Source organism: Musa acuminata, chromosome BXJ1-6 (genome assembly GCF_036884655.1).
Source record: "Musa acuminata AAA Group cultivar baxijiao chromosome BXJ1-6, Cavendish_Baxijiao_AAA, whole genome shotgun sequence".
NCBI lineage: Eukaryota > Viridiplantae > Streptophyta > Magnoliopsida > Zingiberales > Musaceae > Musa > Musa acuminata.
In genome coordinates, this window is record NC_088332.1 from 45,199,704 (window position 1) to 45,224,112 (window position 24,409).

At 42.9% G+C, this 24,409-nt stretch overlaps 4 protein-coding genes and 2 non-coding genes across 7 annotated transcripts; 2 read left to right on the forward strand and 4 right to left on the reverse strand.

Annotated features, from left to right (window-relative positions):
• Window positions 1-394: 394 nt before the first annotated feature.
• LOC135581609 (glycerophosphodiester phosphodiesterase GDPD6-like) lies at window positions 395-5,887 on the reverse strand. 2 transcript variants are annotated; one of them, XM_065189505.1, is made up of 9 exons: window positions 5,748-5,887; window positions 5,513-5,605; window positions 4,342-4,520; window positions 3,470-3,653; window positions 2,904-2,978; window positions 2,133-2,242; window positions 1,690-1,908; window positions 1,313-1,468; window positions 395-792 (listed from the first exon to the last, which is right to left on the reverse strand). In XM_065189505.1, exons 1-9 carry the CDS (start codon window positions 5,824-5,826, stop codon window positions 559-561), a joined length of 1,329 nt encoding a protein of 442 aa, XP_065045577.1. In that variant the 5' UTR covers window positions 5,827-5,887; the 3' UTR covers window positions 395-558. The 2 variants fall into 2 exon arrangements, with proteins under 2 accessions (XP_065045577.1, XP_065045578.1); XM_065189506.1 differs by lacking the exon at window positions 5,513-5,605 and having other exon boundaries at window positions 5,748-5,868.
• A 1,690-nt stretch (window positions 5,888-7,577) lies between these two features.
• LOC103990086 (ninja-family protein AFP3) lies at window positions 7,578-10,961 on the reverse strand. Its single transcript, XM_009409115.3, has 2 exons — window positions 9,904-10,961; window positions 7,578-8,197 (listed from the first exon to the last, which is right to left on the reverse strand). The coding sequence occupies exons 1-2, from the start codon at window positions 10,448-10,450 to the stop codon at window positions 7,782-7,784; spliced, it is 963 nt and encodes a 320-aa protein (XP_009407390.2). The 5' UTR covers window positions 10,451-10,961; the 3' UTR covers window positions 7,578-7,781.
• Window positions 10,962-11,792: 831 nt separating this feature from the next.
• TRNAR-ACG (transfer RNA arginine (anticodon ACG)) lies at window positions 11,793-11,865 on the reverse strand. Its single transcript has one exon. It is a non-coding gene; the product is annotated as a tRNA-Arg (tRNA).
• Window positions 11,866-11,949: 84 nt separating this feature from the next.
• On the reverse strand, window positions 11,950-12,022 carry TRNAR-ACG (transfer RNA arginine (anticodon ACG)). Its single transcript has one exon. It is a non-coding gene; the product is annotated as a tRNA-Arg (tRNA).
• A 1,428-nt stretch (window positions 12,023-13,450) lies between these two features.
• LOC135677892 (cytochrome P450 78A5-like) lies at window positions 13,451-15,673 on the forward strand. Its single transcript, XM_065190304.1, has 2 exons — window positions 13,451-14,456; window positions 14,904-15,673. Exons 1-2 carry the CDS (start codon window positions 13,530-13,532, stop codon window positions 15,501-15,503), a joined length of 1,527 nt encoding a protein of 508 aa, XP_065046376.1. The 5' UTR covers window positions 13,451-13,529; the 3' UTR covers window positions 15,504-15,673.
• A 5,973-nt stretch (window positions 15,674-21,646) lies between these two features.
• On the forward strand, window positions 21,647-24,277 carry LOC135677316 (uncharacterized). Its single transcript, XM_065189510.1, has 8 exons — window positions 21,647-21,797; window positions 21,913-21,995; window positions 22,129-22,167; window positions 22,252-22,304; window positions 22,393-22,456; window positions 22,549-22,591; window positions 22,678-22,725; window positions 23,836-24,277. The coding sequence occupies exons 1-8, from the start codon at window positions 21,708-21,710 to the stop codon at window positions 24,091-24,093; spliced, it is 678 nt and encodes a 225-aa protein (XP_065045582.1). The 5' UTR covers window positions 21,647-21,707; the 3' UTR covers window positions 24,094-24,277.
• Window positions 24,278-24,409: the final 132 nt, after the last annotated feature.

Below are 24,409 nucleotides of genomic sequence, written 5' to 3' on the forward strand. Positions count from 1 at the left end.
ATATCATCATTTAATTAACATATATTAAAATCCTTCACATGTCATATTTGCCCCCTTTTAAATTTAATTCAATCACTTCCTGCCATATTAACATTAATCCTTTTTAATTAAAAAATATATATAGAAATATAAAAAAACTTAATGCTAATATTTTTCACATCACAACAAATTCTCATAAATGACGACTCCGAGAGATGGATATTCTTAGTTTCTTGCCATCGATCATAAACCAATCATACACACAAATAATTTTAATACTAATTATGTATAATAATATAATAAATAATGATATCCACATAAAATATATATATTTATTCAGCGCACAAGACTCCCGCTAATATCAGTAATGGTTCTCATACTTAAAATTTGATCTCCACATATATAAATCAAAATATGCACATAAAAACATATTAAGCTTCATAGTTTCTCCGTATCATACATATCAAGATCCAAATAGATTGTTCGCATGATAAATCTTTCAATGAAAGTCGAGAACTAAACACCAACGTTGCACGTTTGGCAATGGATACATTTTACACTGGCTAAAAATGTTCATTCTCAATCATAAGAGGAGATCATAAGCGCAATCTTGTGCAGGAGGCCGTATGCGCTCTTCTCATCCGTGCCAGATGCAGCTGCCCACTCCTGATACTTGTGAAGACTTCCAGTGAAGTCGGTGAATAATCCATCGACCCCAATTTTGTTTAGCCAGTACTCATACTCGGAATATGGGTCTTGATGGAAATCAAAGTGTAAGAACGAATTCTCATTCCTGTAGGTGTATGGATGCACCTGCGATTAACAAAAAAGTGTAAAACAATCAATATCAGCGAGGGGATATCAAGGATAAACTTCTAAACCATCTAAGCACATGAAATGCTGAACAAAAAGCAAACGATAAGCTGTCAGCAAACAAGTAATCAATGGCAACATGTAAAAGAACATAGTTCTGGGTATCATACGTTAGGTTGGAACTGAACTCAATAAGATCAAGACCAGACCACAAGTCACTGGAAGCAGCATCTCCCAGGTAAATTTCCAAACAAAATTATGACTATACAACTCTCAAGGTGTTTATTATGACCTTGGTTGTACTTCCAAGCAATAAATTGCCTATACAAATGATCATCGTAAACTGAAGAAAGTAAAACAATCACTAACGTGATTATTGCAAAGCTCATTATGTGCATCTGCAGCATAAACAAAGCACAACCAACAATACGGATGCAGAAACATAAAGAAAACCAATTAAAGGCAGATGATAGATGGAACTAACAGAGAGGAGGCACGAGAATGAACACAAACAGCTTACCTGAAGATTATGTGCATGTGCTCTATCAACAAGATCAGAGGGTGTAGTCAAGTGGTTATTTTCTGGGGGAACAATTGTGTCCTTCCATGGTCCGATGCCAACCACATAGCTTCTGATGTATTCAAGAAAACTATCTGAAGTAATTTCCCAATATGACTGCAACAAACAAATAAAACTTAGTATGCGTAGTGAACCATAGAAAATTGCAGAAGATAGTGACCAAACTAATTATGTCAAATCAAATATAAAAGTCATTGCTAAGATATTCTTCAATCAACATAAATGTATTTATGCGGTCACTGATACATAATTCAGCACTCCAAATTTAGTTTAATTAAAAAATATAGCAGAATATCCTCGTTTGGGCACAAGCAAACCTGATTTGTGTCTTGTGTTGGCATGGTGAAGTCATCAATTAAAAATATTTTTGGAGAATCTGTCACGTTTGAAATGTATATTAAAGAAGTTGGAGCAAAAGACTGTATGAACACTGGTTGCTTCAGCCAATCCTCCGACATGTATGCGCCTTTATACCCATACTTCAGTAGCAACCCAACAAACTTGTCCTCAAATTTCTTCCCATGGGGCCATTTGACCTGCGAAAATGGAATGGCTATGAAAATCCTCCTAAGAGTTTAATGACAGAAGCACATAAGATAATTAAGAGGTCACTATGTTGTTTGAAGAAACATTACAGGAAAATTGTCTCTCCAAATTTTTTTACATTGAAATGTTTTTACTTCTCGTTAAAAATCTATAATTTGATTTATTGGTGATGCAGATACATTCTCAGGAGTCAGGACAAATACAGATCACTCACATGCTGATTGATGAAAACTGGATTTTTGATCTCTGGGTATATTCCAACAATTCTGTTGGCATCAAGAGCAATGGCAATGAACTCCTCAAACGTGATAATTGAAAATTTACCTGATTAACAGATTGGAACAAGAATTAGTGTTGTAGCAATGTAATGTTAAACAAGCCAATTCTTCTATTAGTCATCGTCAAAAGGTCAACATTATAAAATTCCAACTATAAAGTGCAAATTTCCCAGGACTATTCCAGATGTACTTTCAAGGTCTAGTCAAGATAAATACATGAAACCATTCAGCTACCTGTTAAATTTTCATCCAATTCAATCACTTAGGCCATTGTACCTCGTTTCGATAGACTAAAGAAGTCAACCGATCAGGTTCAGAAACCTACGCTATCATTGTTAATGTTAAATTATTTACTTGCTTGGCAAAAGCCACGTAGAAAATGGGTATCCAAAAGCCAAATCCAGCAGGATTACTGTCCAAGCCTAAGACTGAAATATTTTCAGCCTGAAACATCTGTGCTCAAGAACTGTTCTAGGGACTCAGCTAAACTAAGGGGAGAACTGTTGGCAGGTCATGCCAAAGCATTAATTTATTTATCATATATATGAAGGAAAGATAAGTGACAAAAAAAATTGCGTTGATATTAAATGAATAAAACAAGTAATTTGAAATAAAAGGAAAAAGTATTATAAGAAAGAACAATGCAAACTAAATTAAATGTTCATATCATTGAAAAATTCATCAAAATTAAACCCAAATAAGCATACCATTATACTGTTGATCTCGGAATGGATACCTCTGCTTCACTCTAAGTGATTTAAGTTCATCAAGTGTAAAATCCACTGTAAAGAAGCCAAACAGTATGATGTCAGTTGCAACGGTGCTGATGCAGTTTATAAGACACGAGAAATCAAAAGATACAGTGATCCACACAATCACTTTCGAGACAGCTGGAAGCTGCTTTCCGGAAAGAACCTACAAGCAAGTAATTAATTTATCTTCTAAGAGCTCCAGTACATCTTGGTTATCTGATATGAATTAACACCAATTGTAACCACAGACTGCTTAATCCTCGGTTTTCCAATATCAACCAAACAGAATTTAACTACAGCAGTCAAATATTTTACATTTGTCATCCAATTGTTAGGACCATTTTAGTAACAAGACATCTTAAGATTTGCAGAGTTGGCCAACAAAATTAGTCTAAAAAGTTTCAAACCATCCAACGTGTGTTGATAAAACTATTTGGGAACAAGACCAATAGAACAATTAATTGTAGGAACACATACCTACAAACAAAACCAATAGAAAAATTAATTGTAAGAACACATACCTACAAAGTACCCAGTCATGTTAGACCCTTGAACTTCATAGGTTCTTTTGCGATCGGCAAACTCCTTATGTTTGGCAATATCAGTTGCATCATCAAGTATTACATCATGAAAGCAAATTAACGAGCCATCTTTACTTGCAAGGATATCAGTCTCTATGAAGTCAGCACCTTCTTCGATGGCTCTCTGCAAGAACAACCAAATACTATTTTAGATTTGGAATAATCAAGGAAGCATTATCACTTCACTACACATAGTTTGACTTTTCATAGCATCTTTGGGCTTCATGAAGGTTCCAAAATAATACTTTTTCTGTGAGGACTCATCTCCTGAAACAAATAGATAGCTTAAAATTTTCTAAGACTATGCCCTTTCTTTTTATGTTGATGCTTACTTGACCATCAAGAGTTGCCTTATCACAAGGTTTCCTAATAATCAACATCAGGTAATAAAATTAGAAATCAAGATTGTCATTGGTGATTGTAGGTGAGAAGAACAAACATCAAAATAAGTAATTTCAGAAATGCAGATATCAGATGGCTGAGGTCATAGCTAGGATCCATTCGTGGACTTTTATTGATGACAAAAATTCAAATGATTCTGTCATGCTTCAAACAGGATCATAAGACAAATAATCCAGTTGCTTGCCTGCTTGATCTGAACTCTTATTCTGTATATTATTACATGTGGTCCTCAGAGAACACAAACTCAAGTAGATATTGCTCAAAAAATAATGTGCAAATCAATTCTCATACAGTAAAACATGGAACATTTGTCAATTGAAAATCAGAATGAAGTAAATAATCATAATGACAGATCACAGAAAATATTCTATGGTCCTCTGATCTTGCAACTCAAGTTGGATTGTAGTTACCATATAGGCAGCAGCTGTTTCTTCGGGAATCTCTCCATTCGAACCCCGATGAGCAATGTTATATGGTCTCGATGTCTGCAGGGGCTGTTTGACTTTGTTGTCTTGTTTGCTTGGCAGCGGGTAGATTGGCCTCCCGACAGTCAAGTTAAACAAGGAGAAAAGAAGCAAAGAAGCAATCCCTGCCAAAAGAAGAAAGCAACATGTTGAGCACCATCTTGAGTCAAAATATCACAAGGCAATAGAAACTAGTAGAAATGATCATCAGTTTTCACTTTCCCAATACCATAAAATGGAACATATGTTTATGAAACAAAAAAGAAGGCACGAATGCATGAGAAAAGCAAAAGAAAATATAGATAGAAAAAGCTCTCAGTTTGAGCACCATCTTGGATCCAGAAGCCAGCACTTGTCCAAATTGAGAACTTAGTAGATATTTATTGTTTCAGGATGATAAAATCGACAACATGTCTTTGTAAAAAAAGCAGAAGAAAGTGGACGTCAGCAATAGGACTCAGGAGTTCGACTGACACTAGCAATGCAAATGAGCAAGCAACACAAATTTCAAATCTTAACAAATGTGATGACCCATAACAACATTTTCAAAATGATCAAATTTACGAGTAACTCACCTAAATGAAGAACAGAACGACACAGATGCATGACAGAAGCAGAAGTAAACATAGCAAAATTACTCATTTCACACACCATCTTAAGTCCATATATCAGAAGAAATGCAAATGAATAAGCAATATAAAGCCCACAGGTGACCAAAATAGAATTAGTAAATACAATCATCACTGGAGTAACCAAAAGTATAACAAGAAACAGATGCATGACAAGAGCAGAAGTATACATAGCATGGTCACTCAAGATGGCAAACGATCACCTAATAACAACCCTCCTACATTGCCGACGTTTGGTTCATATATACTGAACATCAACCATCATTTATTGACATGAAGAAAAGATCTTTCCACTTGAGAACATGAAAAAAAGCAAATTTTCTTGATCCTTCGAAACAACTCCACCCCAAATCGTCAATCGAAGAAAAGATGGCGGAGATCTCATCAAACACAGGGCACGAGGAGGGAGGAAACACACGACACGAGTCGAAATAACGAATCCATTCAATTAGAGACGAGAGCAAGAGAAGCAGGGAAAGAGAGCTCACAGAGGGATGCCATGATATCCTCCTCGCTTCCTCCCCTCTCCCCCACTCCGCGCCTCTTCTCCCAATCTAACCTCAACCGGGGCGAAGCCCGCACTGGAGTAATTGTGGGGAAATGAAATCGATAAATATATAGGGGCGAAAAAAGAATATTCGGCGGAATAATAGGAGGCAATGGGATCGTTGATGAATTCACACTCGATTAGAATAAATACAGTGATTGAACACGGAATAATACCTCCAAGCAAAAGCGACGATCGCACGGACTTCCTGGTGAGGCGATGGATCGTTGATTCAGGTTTGGTGAGGGGATACATCCCCAGATTGGATTGCTACTGGCAGCTGAGAGGATACGTTACTTCTCGAGCAAATTCCCTAAAAAATTCTTTACTTTTATCCTTTTTGTTTTCGATTTTCCCCCCCTAATTGAATTGAACCGATCTAAAATATAAACCAAAACCCCCCCAAAATACAAAAAAAGCGGCTAATAGATTAAATAATATTAATATACAATTTATATTAATAAAAATAAAAATAAAACTAAAAATATAAAATAAAAAAAATAAAAAAATTGAACAATAAATATCTTATAATTTCAGCTTAAATTGATAACAAAATTAACAAAATAAAAATGTTAAACTTTTAGCTCGTAGTATATAACTCACATTACATAATTTTCAAAAAATTTCAAATATTTATATACTTTTACAATATTATTTAATTTATTAACTATTATTTATTTTGAACGAATTTAAATTTTGGGTCGGATTCAATTAATGGGTTTGAAAAGCGAGAAAGAAGAGAAAACGACAGAATTTGCCCGTCTTCTTTAATCAGTATTGATCGCAGTTGATTGGCGTGTCAAATGGATCCGAAACGGCACGAAGTCAAAACGATATTTATTTATCTGGCAGAAGCATCCTTCGTAGCCGATTAAGGATCACGCGGCGACGTACGTGAACTGTCATTGTCCATACCAAGTGGAACCCACCATTCTGACGAATTCTATTCGAGAGTAAACGAGTATTTAAATAATTTTGTGGCTTTCGAGGCATTTAACTCGCGAGTCGCGTGCTGACAGGTGGGTCTTTTTTTTGTGGGGGCGGCAGGCACGCCTGACGGAACGATACCCAATAAATTATCTGCCCTGTTCCACGCGGCCCAATCCCTTTTAATAAGCATTTCATCGAACGATTTCCGCGCGTCCTTCAGGCTGCCAGATCTATAGAACACATAGACTATGGAGTTGAGACATCAGGCTTGCCGGAGTTGGGCGACGACGAGCCTGCGCTCTTTGTGCCTCCTAAATTGGACACATTTCTTAACGCGTTTGCGGACGATGGAACAGAGCTCGACCCCGTCACAAAAGCATCGACTACGACGACGACGACGACGAGAACACCAACGACTGAAAACGACTCGGCGGAGTGGAGAAGGTTGAAAGTTTCAGAGAAGACCTGCGGTGGTGGATTCCCTCGAGCAGCGGGCAATGGTTGCCTTCCATTGCAGTCGCGCGCGTTGATTCCACGGGAGCGCGAGGGTCAATGGCAGGCCGACTTGGACTTGGTAAAGCTGGAGGCCAGTGGTGGTTGAGCAGAGACCGTCCCAAGTCATCCTTTGGACCCATATGAAGAAGCCTCTGCATACCTACTACAATTTGTAATACAAAGGCCAAATTAATTGTTTTAGAAAATAATAATAATAGATAAAATAACACTTCACCAAATATTATAATAAGGTAATGCCAAAAAAATAATCATTTTTTATTTGTTTTTATAGGTAAAAATATGAATAAATCCTTATATTTACTATATTAGGTTGAAAACTCAAATATAATATTACATAACTTAAATTGAGAAGACAATAACAAAGAACATGATGGATCTGCCAATGGATGGTATCACAGACCACATGCTTCACATATTGCTTAAAGAATCCAAATAAGTATGATGCTATGTTCTGATTACAACTTGCATATAGAATCAACTGAATCCAAACAAAGTTCCTCAGAAGAAGGAAAAAAAAACCACAAAGCTGTGCCAGTGAAACATTCATGTGCAAGATAACATAAAAATGACACTCATTAATAACATTCTGAGCAAACCAGAATTAAAAGAAGAAATCCTCACAATTTCCACAAGAGATGCATCATTCACTCAATCGCAAGAGGAAGACAAAGAAACGCTGTTCTTTCTGATAGCTTCTTCCCAGTTACAGGGATTTACCATTCTTAAGTAACCCAAATGGTTCTAACATGTGATGAGGCAAGCCATCACAAGAATTTTGCTGGCAATGCACTGACAACAATGTGCCTCAGTGGGTGAGCCACATCACCGCTGCCTGCATGCTTGACAAACTCAGCAGGGCTGAAGAAGCTGCCATGGCACACGCACACAATCTTGACTTCCTCCCCCTTCCCGTACTTGTAGAGCAACCCTTCGATTCTTCTTCCGTTCGGTCCATCTCCTATGGTGGAAACACAAGGCATGTCTTGGATCATTTTCTTTCCCACCTTTTCTAGTACCTTGGTTTTGGGTCCTCCTCGTGCAGCCTTCCTTGGTCGGTCATCAACCTCGGTGACACAGGTAACATGTCGTCCTAATACTGTAGCTTTTGGCTTACAAATGCTTTGATCAGACAATGCTGTTGCAGTCAAGGAGCTCCTGACCTCCGAGATGTTGCTTAATCCTGAGATAATAAACTCATATCAGTAATGACAGTGAAGTCACAGATTGAAAGCATCGAGGTAATGTGTTCGAGACAAAGACATAGATAGGAGGAACAACTAAAGTAATCTCAGTTCAAATTATTTTTTAGTGATATTCTCACAGCTAAAATGATAATTGGATTAAGCGACATCAAAAAGGTTACCTTTAACACTAAGATAAATAAAGAGACTTCTCTCTCTTTCTCTTTCTACTATGTGTTGCCACCTCCTCATCCTCTCTCTCTCTCAATTCTCCCCTCCCCTCCAGCTGAACCTGTTCTGGCATTCTAATAGGCATGGGGTGTACCGGCATAAGATACATCCAACCATACTCATCTGCCCGAGGGCCGGTTACAGAACTGGACCAACATTTGAAACATTGGTTGCACAACACATCAACTTTTGGCTTACATAATTGTCATGCACTAGGATCAACACACCAATCCCATCAATACAATCCTGAACTCTTTTAAAACACAATCCTTCTTGATCGTGAGATAAAAAATTGCAAGGCTACATGACAGGCTTTATCCATGATCAATCTCTTCCACTAATGATACAAAGGTCAAAATGGATATCAATGAGTAATGTATTTGGGTATTTCTCATTTTAGTTTAGCTACTTGGATTTCCCATGTAATGGTGCAAACCACCAAGTCCAAACCAACTTATTTTCTCCATTTCAGTGAGTTTACACAACAAAATCAATCTCTGCAACAGGTTAAATCTGAACACCAGATTTTTGTGAAATGTGATGCTGAGCATAGTTTGGAGTATTGTCTGATCATGGTCAAACTCATCCACTTATTTCATTTTAATGTTGAAATATATTACAGTCTAGCAAAGGTCTATTTTGGTAATAGAATAATCGGAGAAGAAATCATAAGGAGCTACTGTCTTCTACAAATTTCGACATTCTGACTGCTTAGTGCTGGTTAACATGGACCTCTTGAGCGACATGGGGACAACTGCCCATGTTAAGCAGAAGATAATGAGCAGAAATCAAATTGTGCACTAGTCAATCATAAGGCATCTGCTAAGGCAGAAATCAAATTGTGCATTAGTCAAATTGTCACCATAAAACTTGTAGATTTTCTACTAAGGGGCATCTGCTACAACATTAGCTTTACCCGTGTGATAACGAATGGTACAATCATAATCCTTTAAAAGTTCTATCCATCTCCGCTGCCTCATGTTTAACTCTTTTTGAGTAAAAATATACTTTAAATTCTTATGATCAATAAAGATTTCAAATGTTCGCCCATACCAGTAATGCCTCCAAATCTTTAGAGCAAAAACAATTGCTGCCAATTATAAAGTTCCCGAACATCACTCAAACAATTAACAACAAAAATTGCTGATATCTTGCAATTTGCTAGAGAAGATCCAAAGTCCAAAGTGTTGAACCATGATGACTTTCAAAAACTGGCAATATGATGACGATTTAGAACCTCCAGGGAAAAATTAGTCTGCCATGTACTACAGGAACCTAATAATCCCATCATTTTAGAGAACATACAATGGTAAGGTGATCGATCTGTAAAGATAACTTCTGTGAGGAATTGAATGCCAAGCTACTAACTCTTAGATCTCCTCCCAAGACCAGTTTATGTCCAAACCAATCCAAAACTAATGAGTCATTTCAGAAAGCAAATGAGGAGACAAGCATTAATGTCGAATTTTTTTACCTTGATTTGGCTGGCTGTCGATGTCATACAAGCTGGAGCAGCTGCTTCCCTCAGATCCAATCGAGACGGGCGATGCCAGCCCGAAGCGTTTCGATGCGTCCGCTCTGCCGGCGGTGTCAGCCAACGCCGGTGGCCTGTGAAGGACGACCCCGTTCCGAAACCTTGCGAATTCCTTGTCAAAGATCTTGTTTTTCCGGCCTACAGTACCATTGGCCTCCAATCGCTTCAAGCCCTGCAACTCCTTGCTCTTTCGGTGCTCTACCTCGGCCTCCGCCTGTAGGGAGCACGTTCTCGCGACCGGATGATTCGCGGAGAAGTCGCGCTCCGTGGGAAACGTCGAGAAGGAAGAGGGCCGGACGAGCCTCTTCTCCTTGGGTTCCAGCCCAACACGTCCGCCTAAGGAAAGACCGAGGCTGACCTCCGTCTCTCCCGACCCTCCATCCTCCCAAGGCGTCCTCTTCTCCCACTGTTCCCCGCCGCCAGCTCCAAATCGCGTCAAGAAATCCTTCTGGCAGCCCGGTGCACGCGCAGAGAGCTCCTCTTCCATTGCCAAGCCACACGAAACGCTTGCAAAATTTTATCTATGGTCAAAATTATGAGCAAAACATGCAGATGTCAGGGGAGGGAAGAGGGAAGGTAAAAAGAACTGGATATTTGGAAGGCGGAAGGATCATTCAGCTCAAAATGTCTCCTAAAAGGAAGAGAGCTCCTTTTCCATTGCCGAACCACACAAAAACGCTGCCAAGAAACAATTTTTATCGCATTGAGACGACGGTATCTTGCTATCGCTGGCGATAACCTCCAAAAATTTGCGGAAGAACTCGGAGAAGGGTGCGGTAAGCCATGAGAGGAACGAAGAATGGTGAGAAAAAAATCACTTTTAGAGGGTGGAAGAATAATCCAGCCCCAAAACCTCTCATATGGAAAGAATGGAGTCGGATGAATCAGAGAGAAGTCATCAGGAGCGATCCAAGTACAATCGGCCGGGACGGACGCGGGGTGTGGAGCGATGGAGCCCGCCGCCGAGGCGGGTGGTACCAACCAAGACACGTCTCGAATAGAGTGACGACCCCGCATCCGTCTTTTACATCCTAGGAAGTAATTAGGCGCGACGTATCCGGTTTATCGGGACACGTGTCGGGCACACTTCACTGGTTCGAGGAGTTATTCCCCGGACTTGGTGTCTTCGCCTCACCCGATCTTCAACCTTCGTGGTAACTCGTCAATATTTTGGGGCCACAATAAGTGGCTGTGGGGTCATCACCGCAAAGATAGCAAAGGTAGAAGAGTTAGTAGGAGCCTCCGCGTAGTGGAAGAATTTTACTTTTTGTTATGGGGAACGGCGTCAGCGATGGAACAGCGGGCGGCTCCACACCAGGTGTTTATAAAAGGATACCCGTACACGTTCAATCACACCAAAGATGGCGTCGACCAACACTTTGTCCGGAGATCGGCGTACGTGTCTTTTTTTGTGGGTCCCGACGATTAACAGTTAATCATGTGGCTCCATCAGTCTGATCTCGGGGCGTTTTAAGAAGTACGTTAAGAAAAACGGTGGTTCCATGAGAGTAACGGCGATGAGTGTGGATATACCCTGAATCGTTAGAGCATCACTTGCTATACACACTTGTGCCGTTACCGCCCTCGCCCACCATCGAGGGATCCGTTGGCCCCACCGCATTTTACCGAGAGCGAGAGTGGGTACCACTGCGCGGGGACATTTTGCACCCACGCACAGCCAACACCATCACGGAGCATGATATGTTCTGTTTAGGTGGGCTCCACTGGATCTCCCAATCACAAGCAGGGAAGTGGGTCCCACCTTTAAAGATATCCAATTTGCGTCAAGATTAGTGCTTACGAGACGAGCTAAAAACAAGAATTCAAAACGACTCCACTGGGGATCGAACCCAGAATCTCTGGTTCCGTAGACCAGCACCTTATCCATTGGGCCATGGAGTCCAATATGCTAATTGGTTGAACCATAAATTAATGATTAATATTACTAGTTCTTAAGACAGCCTAAAAACAATGTATATAACTGAACGACTCCACTGGGGATCGAACCCAGAATCTCTGGTTCCGTAGACCAGCGCCTTATCCATTGGGCCATGGAGTCATATGCTGTACTTATTGGAAAATTATTTATTATATATAAATTCTTTTCCAAACAGAATTCCAGCAACCCAATTATGTTCTAGTCACCAAGAAGCCAGGAACATGAGCATCTCAATCATCCCAAAGGGGAGAACAAAAGTTCTAAGGATAGTTTCTTGTCCTACTGAATTTTGTTCTCTCGCATTACTATATCATCATTATGCCTTCACCTAGATTCTTGACTTGATGGTTCGAAATGCTACCATCTGTCTCATGAATTTAGGGGAGAAAGGCTGCAACAAATGAACAACCATGGTTAACCACCTGCAAAGCTTTTGACAGACTTGGAGAAGAGAAAGCAGGATTACTGTATATATATATATATATATATATATATATATATATATATATATATATATATATATATATATATATATATATATATATATATATATATATATATTGTGCCTTAGCTGTATCCATGGGACGTGATTTGGTCTCAAGGGTTGTTGGTGGATCAGCAGCATTTGCTGCATCAAAGTTGGTCGAAATCCAGTTTATATGCACTCAGAGTGGAGATTTGGGTGTCTTGGAAGCTGCTAGTTTTGCCATTCTTTGTTGATTGGCTGGTGAATTTTCTCGCTTATCTCCAACTGCGTCTCGCTACGTTTCTCGAGAGTGTAATGCACCTTGGAAATGACGTTGCAGTGGCCTTGCAATTGTGATCGGACAAACCGTGAGCTGGATGTGACAAATTGACAGCATTCCAGATGAGGAGAAGCAGAGGATGCCATGGCAGCTCGCTGACGGCCGACCTGCAACACCATGTCATATCAAGTTCCTTCAGATCACTCGCTCGCAGGAAAGTCATCATGAAAGATCCCTCGAGGCCGCTTGCACAAGTGGTGGCGTTAGAGACGAGCAGCCATCAGATCGGACCAGGGCAAAGCGGAGTTGCAGGTTGGAGATAAATATGGGTGGAACTGAAACCTGCATGAGCAGAGGCATTGGGAGAGAGAAGAGAATTGCAAATATTGTGGGTCCCGATTCGTGTATGCAAATATTGCACTGGAGATAATGGTGGGTTCACGGAAAAAGAGGCAGGTTTTCCAGTTCGTGTGGTGGGCCGGCGGCGAAGCTGAGACAGGCGGCGGGAATCTGCCGATCCATGGCCCAATGTCCCATCTCGGCACATGTCTTCTCTTCCCGTCGCATCCTTTAGGTAACCCCACCTCCCTGTGCTCCGATCTGTCAAACCGAAAGGACCATATAGCCCTCCTTCGAAAGTCTATTATCAGCTCCTGATCTACTATTAATTCCACAGGACCATGAGCAAATCAGTAATTTTATGTAGTAAAGCTACAGCGAGAGCGAGGGACTCGCTTCGCGTTCCGACTTCTATATAAGGTGACCGCTCTCTCGGTCTCCGACGGCGTTGCTCCCTCCGAAACCTCTCTTGTTTCCTACCGACCCTCGCCAGACCAGTAAAGGTCTCGCTTTTCTTGCGTCCGCTGCTTCAAACTTCGACGATGGATTCCTCCTCCTCGGCTGTGGAGTCCGCTCTGTTCCTTCTCTTCCTCCCGAAGACGGAGGCGCTGCCTTCGATCGTGGCCTTCCTCCTCGCCGCCCTCTCGGTTCTCTGGTTCTACCCCGGCGGGCTCGCATGGGCGCTCTCGAGGGCAGGACGCTCGATCCCCGGCCCTCGGGGCATGGTCCTCGCCTTGTCCGGCGCTGCCGCGCACCGGTCCCTCGCCACGCTCGCCGAAACCCTCAAAGCCACCGGCTTGATGGCCTTTTCCGTCGGCCTCACCCGCTTCGTCGTGTCCAGCCGCCCCGACACCGCCCGGGAGATCCTCAACAGCTCGGCCTTCGCCGATCGCCCCATCAAGGAATCCGCCTACGAGCTCCTCTTCCATCGGGCAATGGGCTTCGCGCCCTTAGGCGAGTACTGGCGCAACCTACGGAGGATGTCCGCCACCCATTTGTTTAGCCCCAAGAGGATCGCCGCTTCGGGAGAACACCGCCGGACCATTGCACAACAAATGATCCGGGACGTAATGGCGAGCATGGAGAAGAATGGGGCGGTGGAGGTGAAGAAAGTCCTGCACTTTGGGTCTCTGAGCAACGTGATGGCGACTGTTTTCGGCAAAAGATTCGATTTTGGGAAGGGCCAGGGCATGGAGTTGGAAGAGCTGGTCACGGAAGGGTACGAGCTACTCGGTGAGTTCAACTGGAGCGATCACGTCCCTCTGTTAAGTTGGTTGGATCCTCAGGGCATCAGAAAGAGGTGCAGGGGACTGGTGTCCAGGGTTAATGTGTTCGTGGGGGGCATCATAGGCGAGCACAGGCGGAGGAGATCTGGTGGAGAGTCGGTCGATGGTGACTTTGTCGATGTGCTGTTAGATCTAGAGAAGGAAGAAAGGCTTTCTGATTCGGACATGGTTGCTGTTCTGTGGGTGAGCTCCCCTTCCATGATTTCCATTACTATTAACACTCATGACATTCTTCTTCGTTCTACATTCTTGTAGTTTAATGATTGGGTTTCATATCATATTCCTGTGCTTTTTAGTTGTGTTGTAGTTGTCTTGGTAGGTCAAGGGACTTCTGTTGGATTAGCTGGTTCGGATACTTATCTGAAGGCTTAAATGTGTCCTTATCCTCTCGCATCTTAGAAGCTCACATCTCCATCTTATGCACTGTAACCAGTGAATCCTGCTAAAGATCTGAGAGTTGACATGTTCAAACCATATTCCATCGTATGAGTTAGCGTATCGTCGTAGTAGCGACCATCTTATGGATTCTACTTGTTCTTTTCTTGATGTGTATAGTATGTGTTATATCTTGAGGCCTCCATTACGGTTAGATTAGAGCTAAACTCCCAACCATGGACGGCGTTCTGTCAGGAAATGATCTTTAGAGGAACCGACACTGTTGCTATCCTCCTGGAATGGATCATGGCAAGACTGGTGGTGCACCAGGAGATACAGAGGAGAGCCCAGTCGGAGCTCGACGCCGTCGTCGGGAACTCGCGCGCCGTCGCAGACGGCGACATCCCCAACCTGCCCTACCTGCAATCCATAGTCAAGGAAACCCTCCGGTTGCACCCACCCGGCCCCCTTCTCTCCTGGGCGCGCCTCGCCATCCATGACGTTCATGTCGGCGATAGCTTCATCCCTGCAGGGACTACAGCGATGGTGAACATGTGGGCGATAACCCACGACGAGCGCATCTGGCCGAACCCCGAAAGCTTCGAGCCGGAGAGGTTCATGGAGGAGGACGTGAGCGTTCTGGGTTCCGACCTCCGGCTTGCACCTTTCGGGTCTGGAAGAAGGGTGTGCCCTGGCAAAGCCCTAGCCTTGGCTACCGTTCACCTGTGGCTGGCGCAGCTACTGCAGCAGTTCAAATGGGTTCCTGTGGAGACTGGAGTGGACTTGTCCGAGTGCTTAAAGATGTCTCTTGAGATGCAGAATCCTCTGGTGTGCAAGGCCTTCCCAAGATACTGAACGAGTTTGGATCTGGTGGAGCTTGGTGTCTGTGGTTATCATCTGCAGTGTAGTTTGTAGAAGCTGGAACTGTTTGTCGTGTCCTTTGAGTTAGTCTCAGAAAGTTTGTGTTATATATATATTTATATTTGGTGTAATGTACATAAATATATAGCTTCATATGTGGGGAATGGAGTCTCTATCTCAGGTTTCTCTTGGATCTTTACTCTTGGAATGCATATTTTCCTTTGCTTTTCTTTGTTGAAAGGCATCCAAAAACATCAGGGTAAGTTCTAATCTTATCTATCTGAAAAAGGAAGTTAACCTTCATCCGCATATTTGTATATCCTGGAAAAATGCAATTCCATGTTGAACTCCTCGAGTTGTCAGATTATTGGTTTGCATTTCCATGTTGGAACTCCTCGAGTTATCAGATCACTGGTTGTTTGGATATATGTAGAGGCAACTGATTGCAGAACAGTTGTGTTCTTCATCAATCCAAAAAGGATGTGACTGCTCATCCATGACTCATTCATGATAAACATTCCACCTCATTTAATGCTGGCCATTTTTCCTGTGCTGCCTTTTCCACTTGCACAATCTATAGAAGAAGCAAATCTTTCCTACAAGATCGGGCAAGTTTTCCGAAAGAGTTCTCACAATTATAGGATTCAGAAAAGACATGCTACCTCTCATGTAGGATTAAACTTCGATAAGCACGACTGAAGTCTCAGCAATATTATCTGCCCATGGTGCAGTTCTTGTCCATCTCTCTAAACACTTGCACATGTTGTTTCCCTAAGCATGCAAAGAGACAACATAGGGTTTCCTTAGTTTGACCTTCGATGTACAGCCGCACCCAATAATATGATCTCAAGATACCACTTTTTCTAGTGTCATATCCCCACAGAATATTTGCAGCACCTGAAAAGCTCGCTTCCTTTCTTCAACGATATCTGCGAGCACCCTAATTATTCTTCTGCAGCCTAAATAAACAAAATCAACTTGTCATCCTTGGATCATCACCCTTATCTCCAACGTATGTGCTCCTCCACTCCCGTCAGGTTCTTGCTTGTGTGGGTAGAAACGAAAGAGCAGCACAAGACCCGAGAATCTCCACTGTTTCTGACCATTCATCATGTTCGAAAGCCATGGAGCTAAGCGAGCATAAGATCAGGAAAGGAAAAGATACGAAGATCTTGTTGACTCAGGTCTCAGGTTTAGTTAGGCCTCAGTCATGCATACCTAGCAGAATGCTCCAATCCAGCATGCTCACCATTAACTAACCTTTTCTTGACCACCAAGAGTGTCGGATAAACAACTCCAATAATAAACATGGCAGTTGGAGTGTCCACAAATCGTGCCACTGAATCTTGGCTGACATGAACTTTCCATTGCAGAATCACATTTCAGGTAGAGTAGGCTCAAAGAAATTCCACTAGTTTTCTTTCAGACTTGCCTGTGATTCTCATCAAAGTGCCACACTAAAAATGTTCCAACCTATCATCATCATCATCAAGTTTCCGACTGAAACCATGCGAGAGAGAAGGTGGAACATTAGCTTCCCGTTGTATTTTCCAATGGGCTTCTATCCATTGTTTGACGTAGCAAGCTACTGTCTTTTAAGCATCGACCGGCGTTGAATGTGGCGCTCAAGTCCAAGTTCATTGCATAGCTTTCACCAAAGTTGATCGTGATCTTCTATGGGTGACAGTGTGGATAGCATTATCCATTGACAGTACCATAATACTCTTTTTTTATTGTTTGCATCAAATCTACTTGATATCGTTTCTTATTACTCTTCAGTATCCAGTAGATCTTCTTCAAGTCAACATATATATATATATATATAGATACCTATAAAACTGAAGATCTCAGACTCATAAAACATTAGCTTGAATGAAATGAAGTAACAAGATAAAGTGAATTTGGATTTGCCTAAAGGTCTTCTCTTCTTTTTGTTCTCCAAAGAAAAGTCTATCTGAAGACCTGAATCTTCAAAGGCTGTATCAATGACACCATGGAAGACCAAAGCTATCAAACTGCAACAATGGCCCCAAGTATTATTATGACCCGAGCCTGATGGGTTAACTAGCCTATCAATTTCGTTTACGGGTAGCCCTTTCCTGATCGAGCCCCCTCACCATGCTCAAATGTTAGGGTTGGCTCTCATACCAAATATTATGACCCGAGCTTGATGGGCTAACTAGCCTATCAACTTCGTTTGGTCTAAACCACCAAAATATTTAAGCTGAAGTTGATAGTAATACACTCATCAGACCCTTATAAGTCAATATTAATATTGCTCATTTTCGATGTGGACTAATCATGGGTGTTACAAGTATACTAATCTTTTCCCCCCTTAGTATTGGAGCTAATTATTTAAGAAGATATATGTACGTATATATATTTACTTCGATCAAAATGTTTGTGTACAAATAAAGATGTTGCTGGTTTGTCAGATTCTAAGTTGAATATATGTCAGCTTGACAATACGAATCAATAAAATCTAAGTGGTGACATTACAACAACCGACACAAACAGGTTCTACTCAATTTTATATACGATCACAAGGACTGGTTAAGCTTCAAATGGCAGCCCACTGAGTTGAAATCATTCGTGCCCGACTGTGTAAACAATCAACCGAGGTACTTTTTCTTCATGTTGTTTGAATCCGACTTGTCCGATCCTAAGGGTCTCCAATCAGGAATCCTGTTATAATATATTTTTATGATCAACACTAATTATGAGGAACGATTTTATATTGCTCTAAGACTTAATTATGATCATGTGACATGTTAAATCTAGGATACGATGATAATCATAATAGATCTAGTTTATCTTGATGACATCGAGATGATGGACATGTGTCAGTGTCAGTCACATGAAAAATATAATAATACTAATAAATAAAATTAGTGATATTACCGACAACATCAACAATATTGATAATAATCTTATTTGGACCTTCGCTAAAAAAAGGTGTTGATTGATGTTAGTGTCGACAACCTTAAGCCGTGGCCTCAGGGCCGACGTGACTTGGTTCGGGTCCCTGAGCGTCTAGCGGGAGGCCTCCGCCTTTGCACCTGCACACAGGTCGGGTCGGGAGAGCTCGACCCGACCCCTCCGACGATCAAGTCAGTGAATAATCGCAGGGGGTTTGTTGGTGTCCTCTCCTTTTCCGTTTATAATGCGAGGGTATTTATAAGGAAGCTTACTGTTTCCTGATGTGCCCGCTTACAGGGGGCAGACTCGTACTCTGGTAGCGTCTAACACTGGTGTTGGCGTGGCGTGAAGGACCGAGCCTGAGTAGGATATTTAATGTGCCTCGATCGGCGTTTTGGTCCGTTTGACCAGGTGGTGTCGGGTCAACCGAGGCATCATCTGGGATAGTTGACGTCAACCCGAGTCTTATCGCCATTATTACCCTCATCATATTCCCCCCCCGAAGGAAGCTATGCGTCGGTTGCTGTAAAGGGGGGTCTGAGGCATGGCTTCGGCTTTGAGAAACTGTCCTAGCCGGGCGTCTTGCCGGTCCGTTGCCAAGGGTGTGGGAATCGTGGAGTTTAGCAACTAAGAAGAGTTGGATGTGCAGCGGTGACCCCGGGTAGTGTGCGGCCGAGGAGCACACTCAGTAGAGCAGGCCGAGCTGAGGCTGTGGTCTTGGGGAGCATAGAGCCGAGGAGCACGACGCGGGCGGGCGGGCTGGCCGCGCAGGTGTGGTCTCGGGCAACATGCGGCCGAGGAGCATGACGCAGGTGGGTAGGCCGCGCAGGTGTGGTCTCGGGCAACACACGGTCGAGGAGCACGACGCAGGGGGGCAGGTCGCGCAGGTGTGGTCTCGGGCAACACGCGACCGAGGGGTATGGCTCAAGCGGGCAGGCCGCATAGGCATGGTCTCGGGCGACATGCGGTCGAGGAGCACGGCGCAGGAGGGCTACGACCGAGGGGTATGGCTCAGGCGGGCAAGCCGCGCAAGCATGGACTTGGGCAGTCTGCGGCCGAGGAGCATGGTGCAAGCGGGCTTTGCTCGGAAGAGACTGAGGTAGGGCCTAGATTTCTTTTCACGAGGACTACATCGAATAGCCACCGCGGGTGCTTGACCTCTTCTATAGAGCCCGCAGCCAAAAGTCGTCCCTTCTCCTCACGGCCACCCAGGCCTCCGCCGCGATGTACTGGTTAGCTCGCTGGAGCATATCTGGTACCGTGGTGGGGGGTCGCTCCACGAGGGACTAGAGGAATCTGGAAGGTCGCAGGCCTATCATAAACGCCTGCAATAACAGAGAAGGATGAGCGTACGACAACCTCTGGATTTGTGTTGTAAAGCGATTCACAAAATGGGAGAGGGGCTCGTCCTCCCTTTGGTTGAGTCCGAGGAGCAATGCAATGGACAGCTTTGGCCGAGCGTAGGCCAAGAAGTTAAGCTCAAAACAAGCTGATCAAAGGAGGTGATCGTCCCGGTCTTCAGACCGCTGTACCATGTGCGGGCTGGCCCCCTCAGAGTCATGGGAAATGCCCTGCACATCAAAGCGTCAAAGGTTCCATATAGCGCCATTTAGGCACGGAAAGCGGTTACGTGGTCCGTTGGGTCGGTGGCACCGTCATATGCATCTAGAGAGGAGAGCCGGAAGTTCGGGGGGACTGTATGATCTTGTATCTCGGGTGCGAACGGAGACTCTTGGTGTGTGTCCTCCCCGAGCTCTCCCTTTGACTTGCTAACCTCCTTCTCCACTTCGTCGAGCCGCTGACTAACAAAGCGTAGCTGGGCTCGCAGGGAGTCCGTTGAATCCGAAGACAATGCCTCGGGTTCCGGGCGACCGCTCGGGTTTGTCATCACTCGATCCCCGAGTGGGGCCGATCAGACTCGAGGTGAAGTGGGGAGCTCCGGAAGTGGCGTGTGGGCCCGAACGGGCGGCTCCTGTTGCTGTAGTGGTTGGATCGCAAGCGGGTGCGCCGAATGAGAAACGAGCGGGATAATGGTTTGCACCATACCCGTCAGAGCTCGGACTTGATGAGCGAGGTCCTGAAAGGTCTCGGATGACACGGGCGACGGGTCGGCTAGGGCTCCTTTGGGCGACGACCACCCCGGGTCATTGAATAATCGCCAATGGTGCTCTGAGGTCGCGGCGGGGTGCTCAGCTCGAGGTTCTTCACGCGGGGGGTGTTCCCTCGGAGCTTCGATCTAGTGTGACCCCTCAGCCGCGAGCTCGTCAGAGTCAATCGGGCGATCCCTTGACATTCGGGCCCTCCTTCTAGCGCCAAAATGTTAGTGTCAACAACCTTAAGCCGTGGCCTTGGAGCCGACACGGCTTGGTTCGGGTCCGGATGACGAGGATCTCCCTGGGACGTTCCTCGAGACTGCTGAGGTGGCTGGCTGCGGTGGTCCGATCAGGACGGGGTCGCCGTTTCCTCCGAGAGGGGGCTCCTCGCCTGGGCGTCTAGCGGGAGGCCTCCACCTTCGCACCTACACACAGGTCGGGTCGGGAGAGCTCGACTCGCCCCCTCCGACGATCAAGTCAGTGAATAGTCGTAGAGGGTTTGTTGGTGTCCTCTCCTTCTTTCCCGTTTAGAATGCGAGGGTATTTATAGGGAAGCTTACTGTTTCCTGATGTGCCCACTTGCAGGGGGCAGACTCGTACTCCTGGTAGCGTCTGACACTGGTGTTGGCGTGGCGTGAAGGACCGAGCCTGAGTAGGATATTTAATGTGCCTCGGTCGACATTCCGGTCTGTTTGACCAAGTGGTGTCGGGTCAATCGAGGCGTCATCTAGAGCAGCCGACGTCAACCAGAGCAGCCGACGTCAACCCAAGTCTTATCGCCATTATTACCCTTATCAATTGAAAACCAATATTAATTGCTCATCATTAAAATAAAACCATATATTTTCAAGATTTTATGAATTTGACAAGGATTGCATCATATAAAAGAGTTGGAAGAGTCACATAATATAAATTAAACTGTCAATATTATTCCACTTACAACCATCTAAAAATTAAGCTAAAGCTTGCAAACCAAAATGTAAAATACACATGAAAAATATATTTAAAAATTTTAAAAATTAAAAGCGCTTTGCTTCCGATCGGGGCCCAATTCGGTTGATAACAAAGCCCAAGATTAGGCCCAATAATAAAGCTATTTAAAGAGTCTTCAGAAGATGGGCCTCCAAAACGCCACCAGTTCGAGTCCTCCTCGTTAGGCTTGGCGGCGGCGGAGGAGAAGTCGAGCATGTCGTCGTCGTCGAAGCGGCAGGGGCCGCCCAAGCACCAGAACAAATACGCATGGAAGCCCAACGCCGGCTGCAAGATCAACGAAACGGTCCCCGCCCTTCTCTTCTCCTAAGCTCCATAATCTCGTAACAAAGAGTCTTCTTTTCATTTTTTTTTTTTTTGCATAAAAGCACGAGTTCTACGGATGGCGGTTGATGTGACAGGAATTGGGAGGAAGGCTTCGCCCCTACTCGGCCGTAAGCGGGGTCTGCCCCCGCTGCAAAGAGCAGATCGATTGGAAGCGAAGGTCTTGTTTCCTTCTTCTTCGAAGTTTCCTCTGTTATACCCTTGGACTAGGGTTTATATGTGGTTTTATCTGATGGAATTATTTCTTTATTAAAAGAGATTTCTTGACATCATTGTTGTTCTTGTTTTTGCAGATATGGCAAGTATAAGCCTATTTTGGAGCCCGCAAAGTGGTATTTTTCTCTTCACTTTGTGAAATATTCTTCTTTTTCCTTGTTGCATGTGATCTGCTAAGTTGCTTTGTGGCGGTGAAATAGTCAAAAATGTGGGAAACGGACCGTCCGGCAGGCTTACCATAATGTCTGCTCCGGTTAGTAGTTCACATTTCTGTATTTTCCTTTTTATTCTGTTTTTGAATTATTTTAGTGCAATGTTGTTTGATTCTAATTTATGTGCAGCGTGCTCGAAGGATCTTGGGATATGTGCAAAATGTTGCGGTAGCACCAATGAGATCATAGGAAGGTCATCCTTCTATTAATACCCAACATTTGTTTCATTGTCTCTTTACCTAAGATTTTCATTTGTGGAACTCATTATGAATCACTGAACTGTAGGGATGTCTTAGAAGTGGAGTCTGAACGCAAGACACTGGAGGAGGTCCTTTTCATAAATCAAAGAAAAAAATTCCATTCTTGTTTTAATGCATGATTTGAAATAAATTAAGTTTGGTGTATATATTACAGGCTATTAAGAATTCTCGGGAAAGAGATCGAAGGACTCTTCTTCGCGCTGTAAGGACTTCACTCTGTAATTAATAGCATGCATACCCTTCATAGGTTGTATGTTTTACTCTTTCTCCTTGGTACATAAAAGTCTTACTCAGCTATAGGAACACATCAGTTGTTGTGCTTTGTGTTAAAATGAGCTTACTGAAGAAAGAATGGATCACAACATGTGTGTCTTACTTGGTCCAGAATGAACTATGAGATGTCCGTTAGGCATGAGAATGCTATCGGATGCATCAGCTTGTAAATTGAAAAGATTCATAACCTCTCAACTTCATCCTTTCCAGGTACCATATACTTTCTACATCCCTTTAAGGTTTGACACTTGCAAATCCCATAAGCTATTGTTACCTGTCTTCAGGATTTTTCCCTGTGGACAAACCATAGCAAATCATTGGATTAGAACATTTCATATGGCAGGAGAGTCCACATTTGTCAATATTCAAATGTTGGCCCAAAACTAAATGGAACTTAAAGAAAGAAAGATCTGGTTAACTCCAACAGCACTATTTTTGTTTGTATAATGCTGTCGCCAGCATCGGGAATTGAGTTGTAATTGATCGATTTTATTTCTCTATGTTAAATGGAATATAAATTAGGGTGGTCAACTGAGAAGCAAAGAAATGTAGTGTAAACCAAATGGTGTGGAAAGAAAGAAAACAATCTTAATTTGAATTGAACTTCATGTTTTGACACTATGAGGGTTCAAATTTTAACCTATATTTTCATTTTTCAGCATTATGAATTGTGCTGATACTGTTTGAATGTTCTACTATAGAAACTCTCTACAGTAAGGTTTTCCTTCTATTAGTAGTTTCTAAAAGTTGGAAAACCTTTTTCATCATTTATTTCATCCGTATAGAGATAGAGAGTTTGTTCATGACCCTCTTTCCTGAACATGGATCTATATCTACATTAAGGCTTTCCTTCTTTTTCATCAGTTCTGATTTTATTGTCAAAAGAAATAATTTGCTTAACTTGAACTAATATACCATAGTCATTATACTTAATTGTTCCTACTTTATCAGTCTTTATGCTTTTTACATATGACTTATTTCTTCCCTTCAGACAGTCCATAATAATTGCATGCTAAGTACTGTCTTTTACTGCTACCAGATGAACAAAAATAGGACTGGAGCTGGGACAACGATTCCAAAAATTGGAGACAGAAGTAGAGAGGGAGATTTGTTTCCTGTTAAAACAATTGATGAGTATGCTGAACTTACAAGACATCATGATAAAAATAATGATGAGGATGAAGATGAGGACAAATGCGGGGATAAGGAAGTGGATGGTTATGAGGTCGAGGATGAGGAAAAGGACTGGAATGAGGATGAGGATGAGGATGAGGATGAGGATGAGGCTAAAATGTGATCGACATCAGACTGAATCCTACAAAATTATGAAACAGGAGTTTGACATCAGCTGAAGCTTACTGAGTTGCATCACAGGAGTAACTGTAACCAGTGGATTCTTACATTTTTGTCGATTTTGTTCACCAATAAACTATCACTTTATAACTGCTTCCAGATATAGAAAATTTTTGTTTGTACTGATATATTTGTTGTATGCACGCATTAGGATGTTGAAGAAGCTGAAGAATGTTTTACTACCTCTTCTATAAATGTTAAAGAATTTGCCTGCATCATTACACATCTGAGAAATGTCAGACATGACCTTTATAGATCAA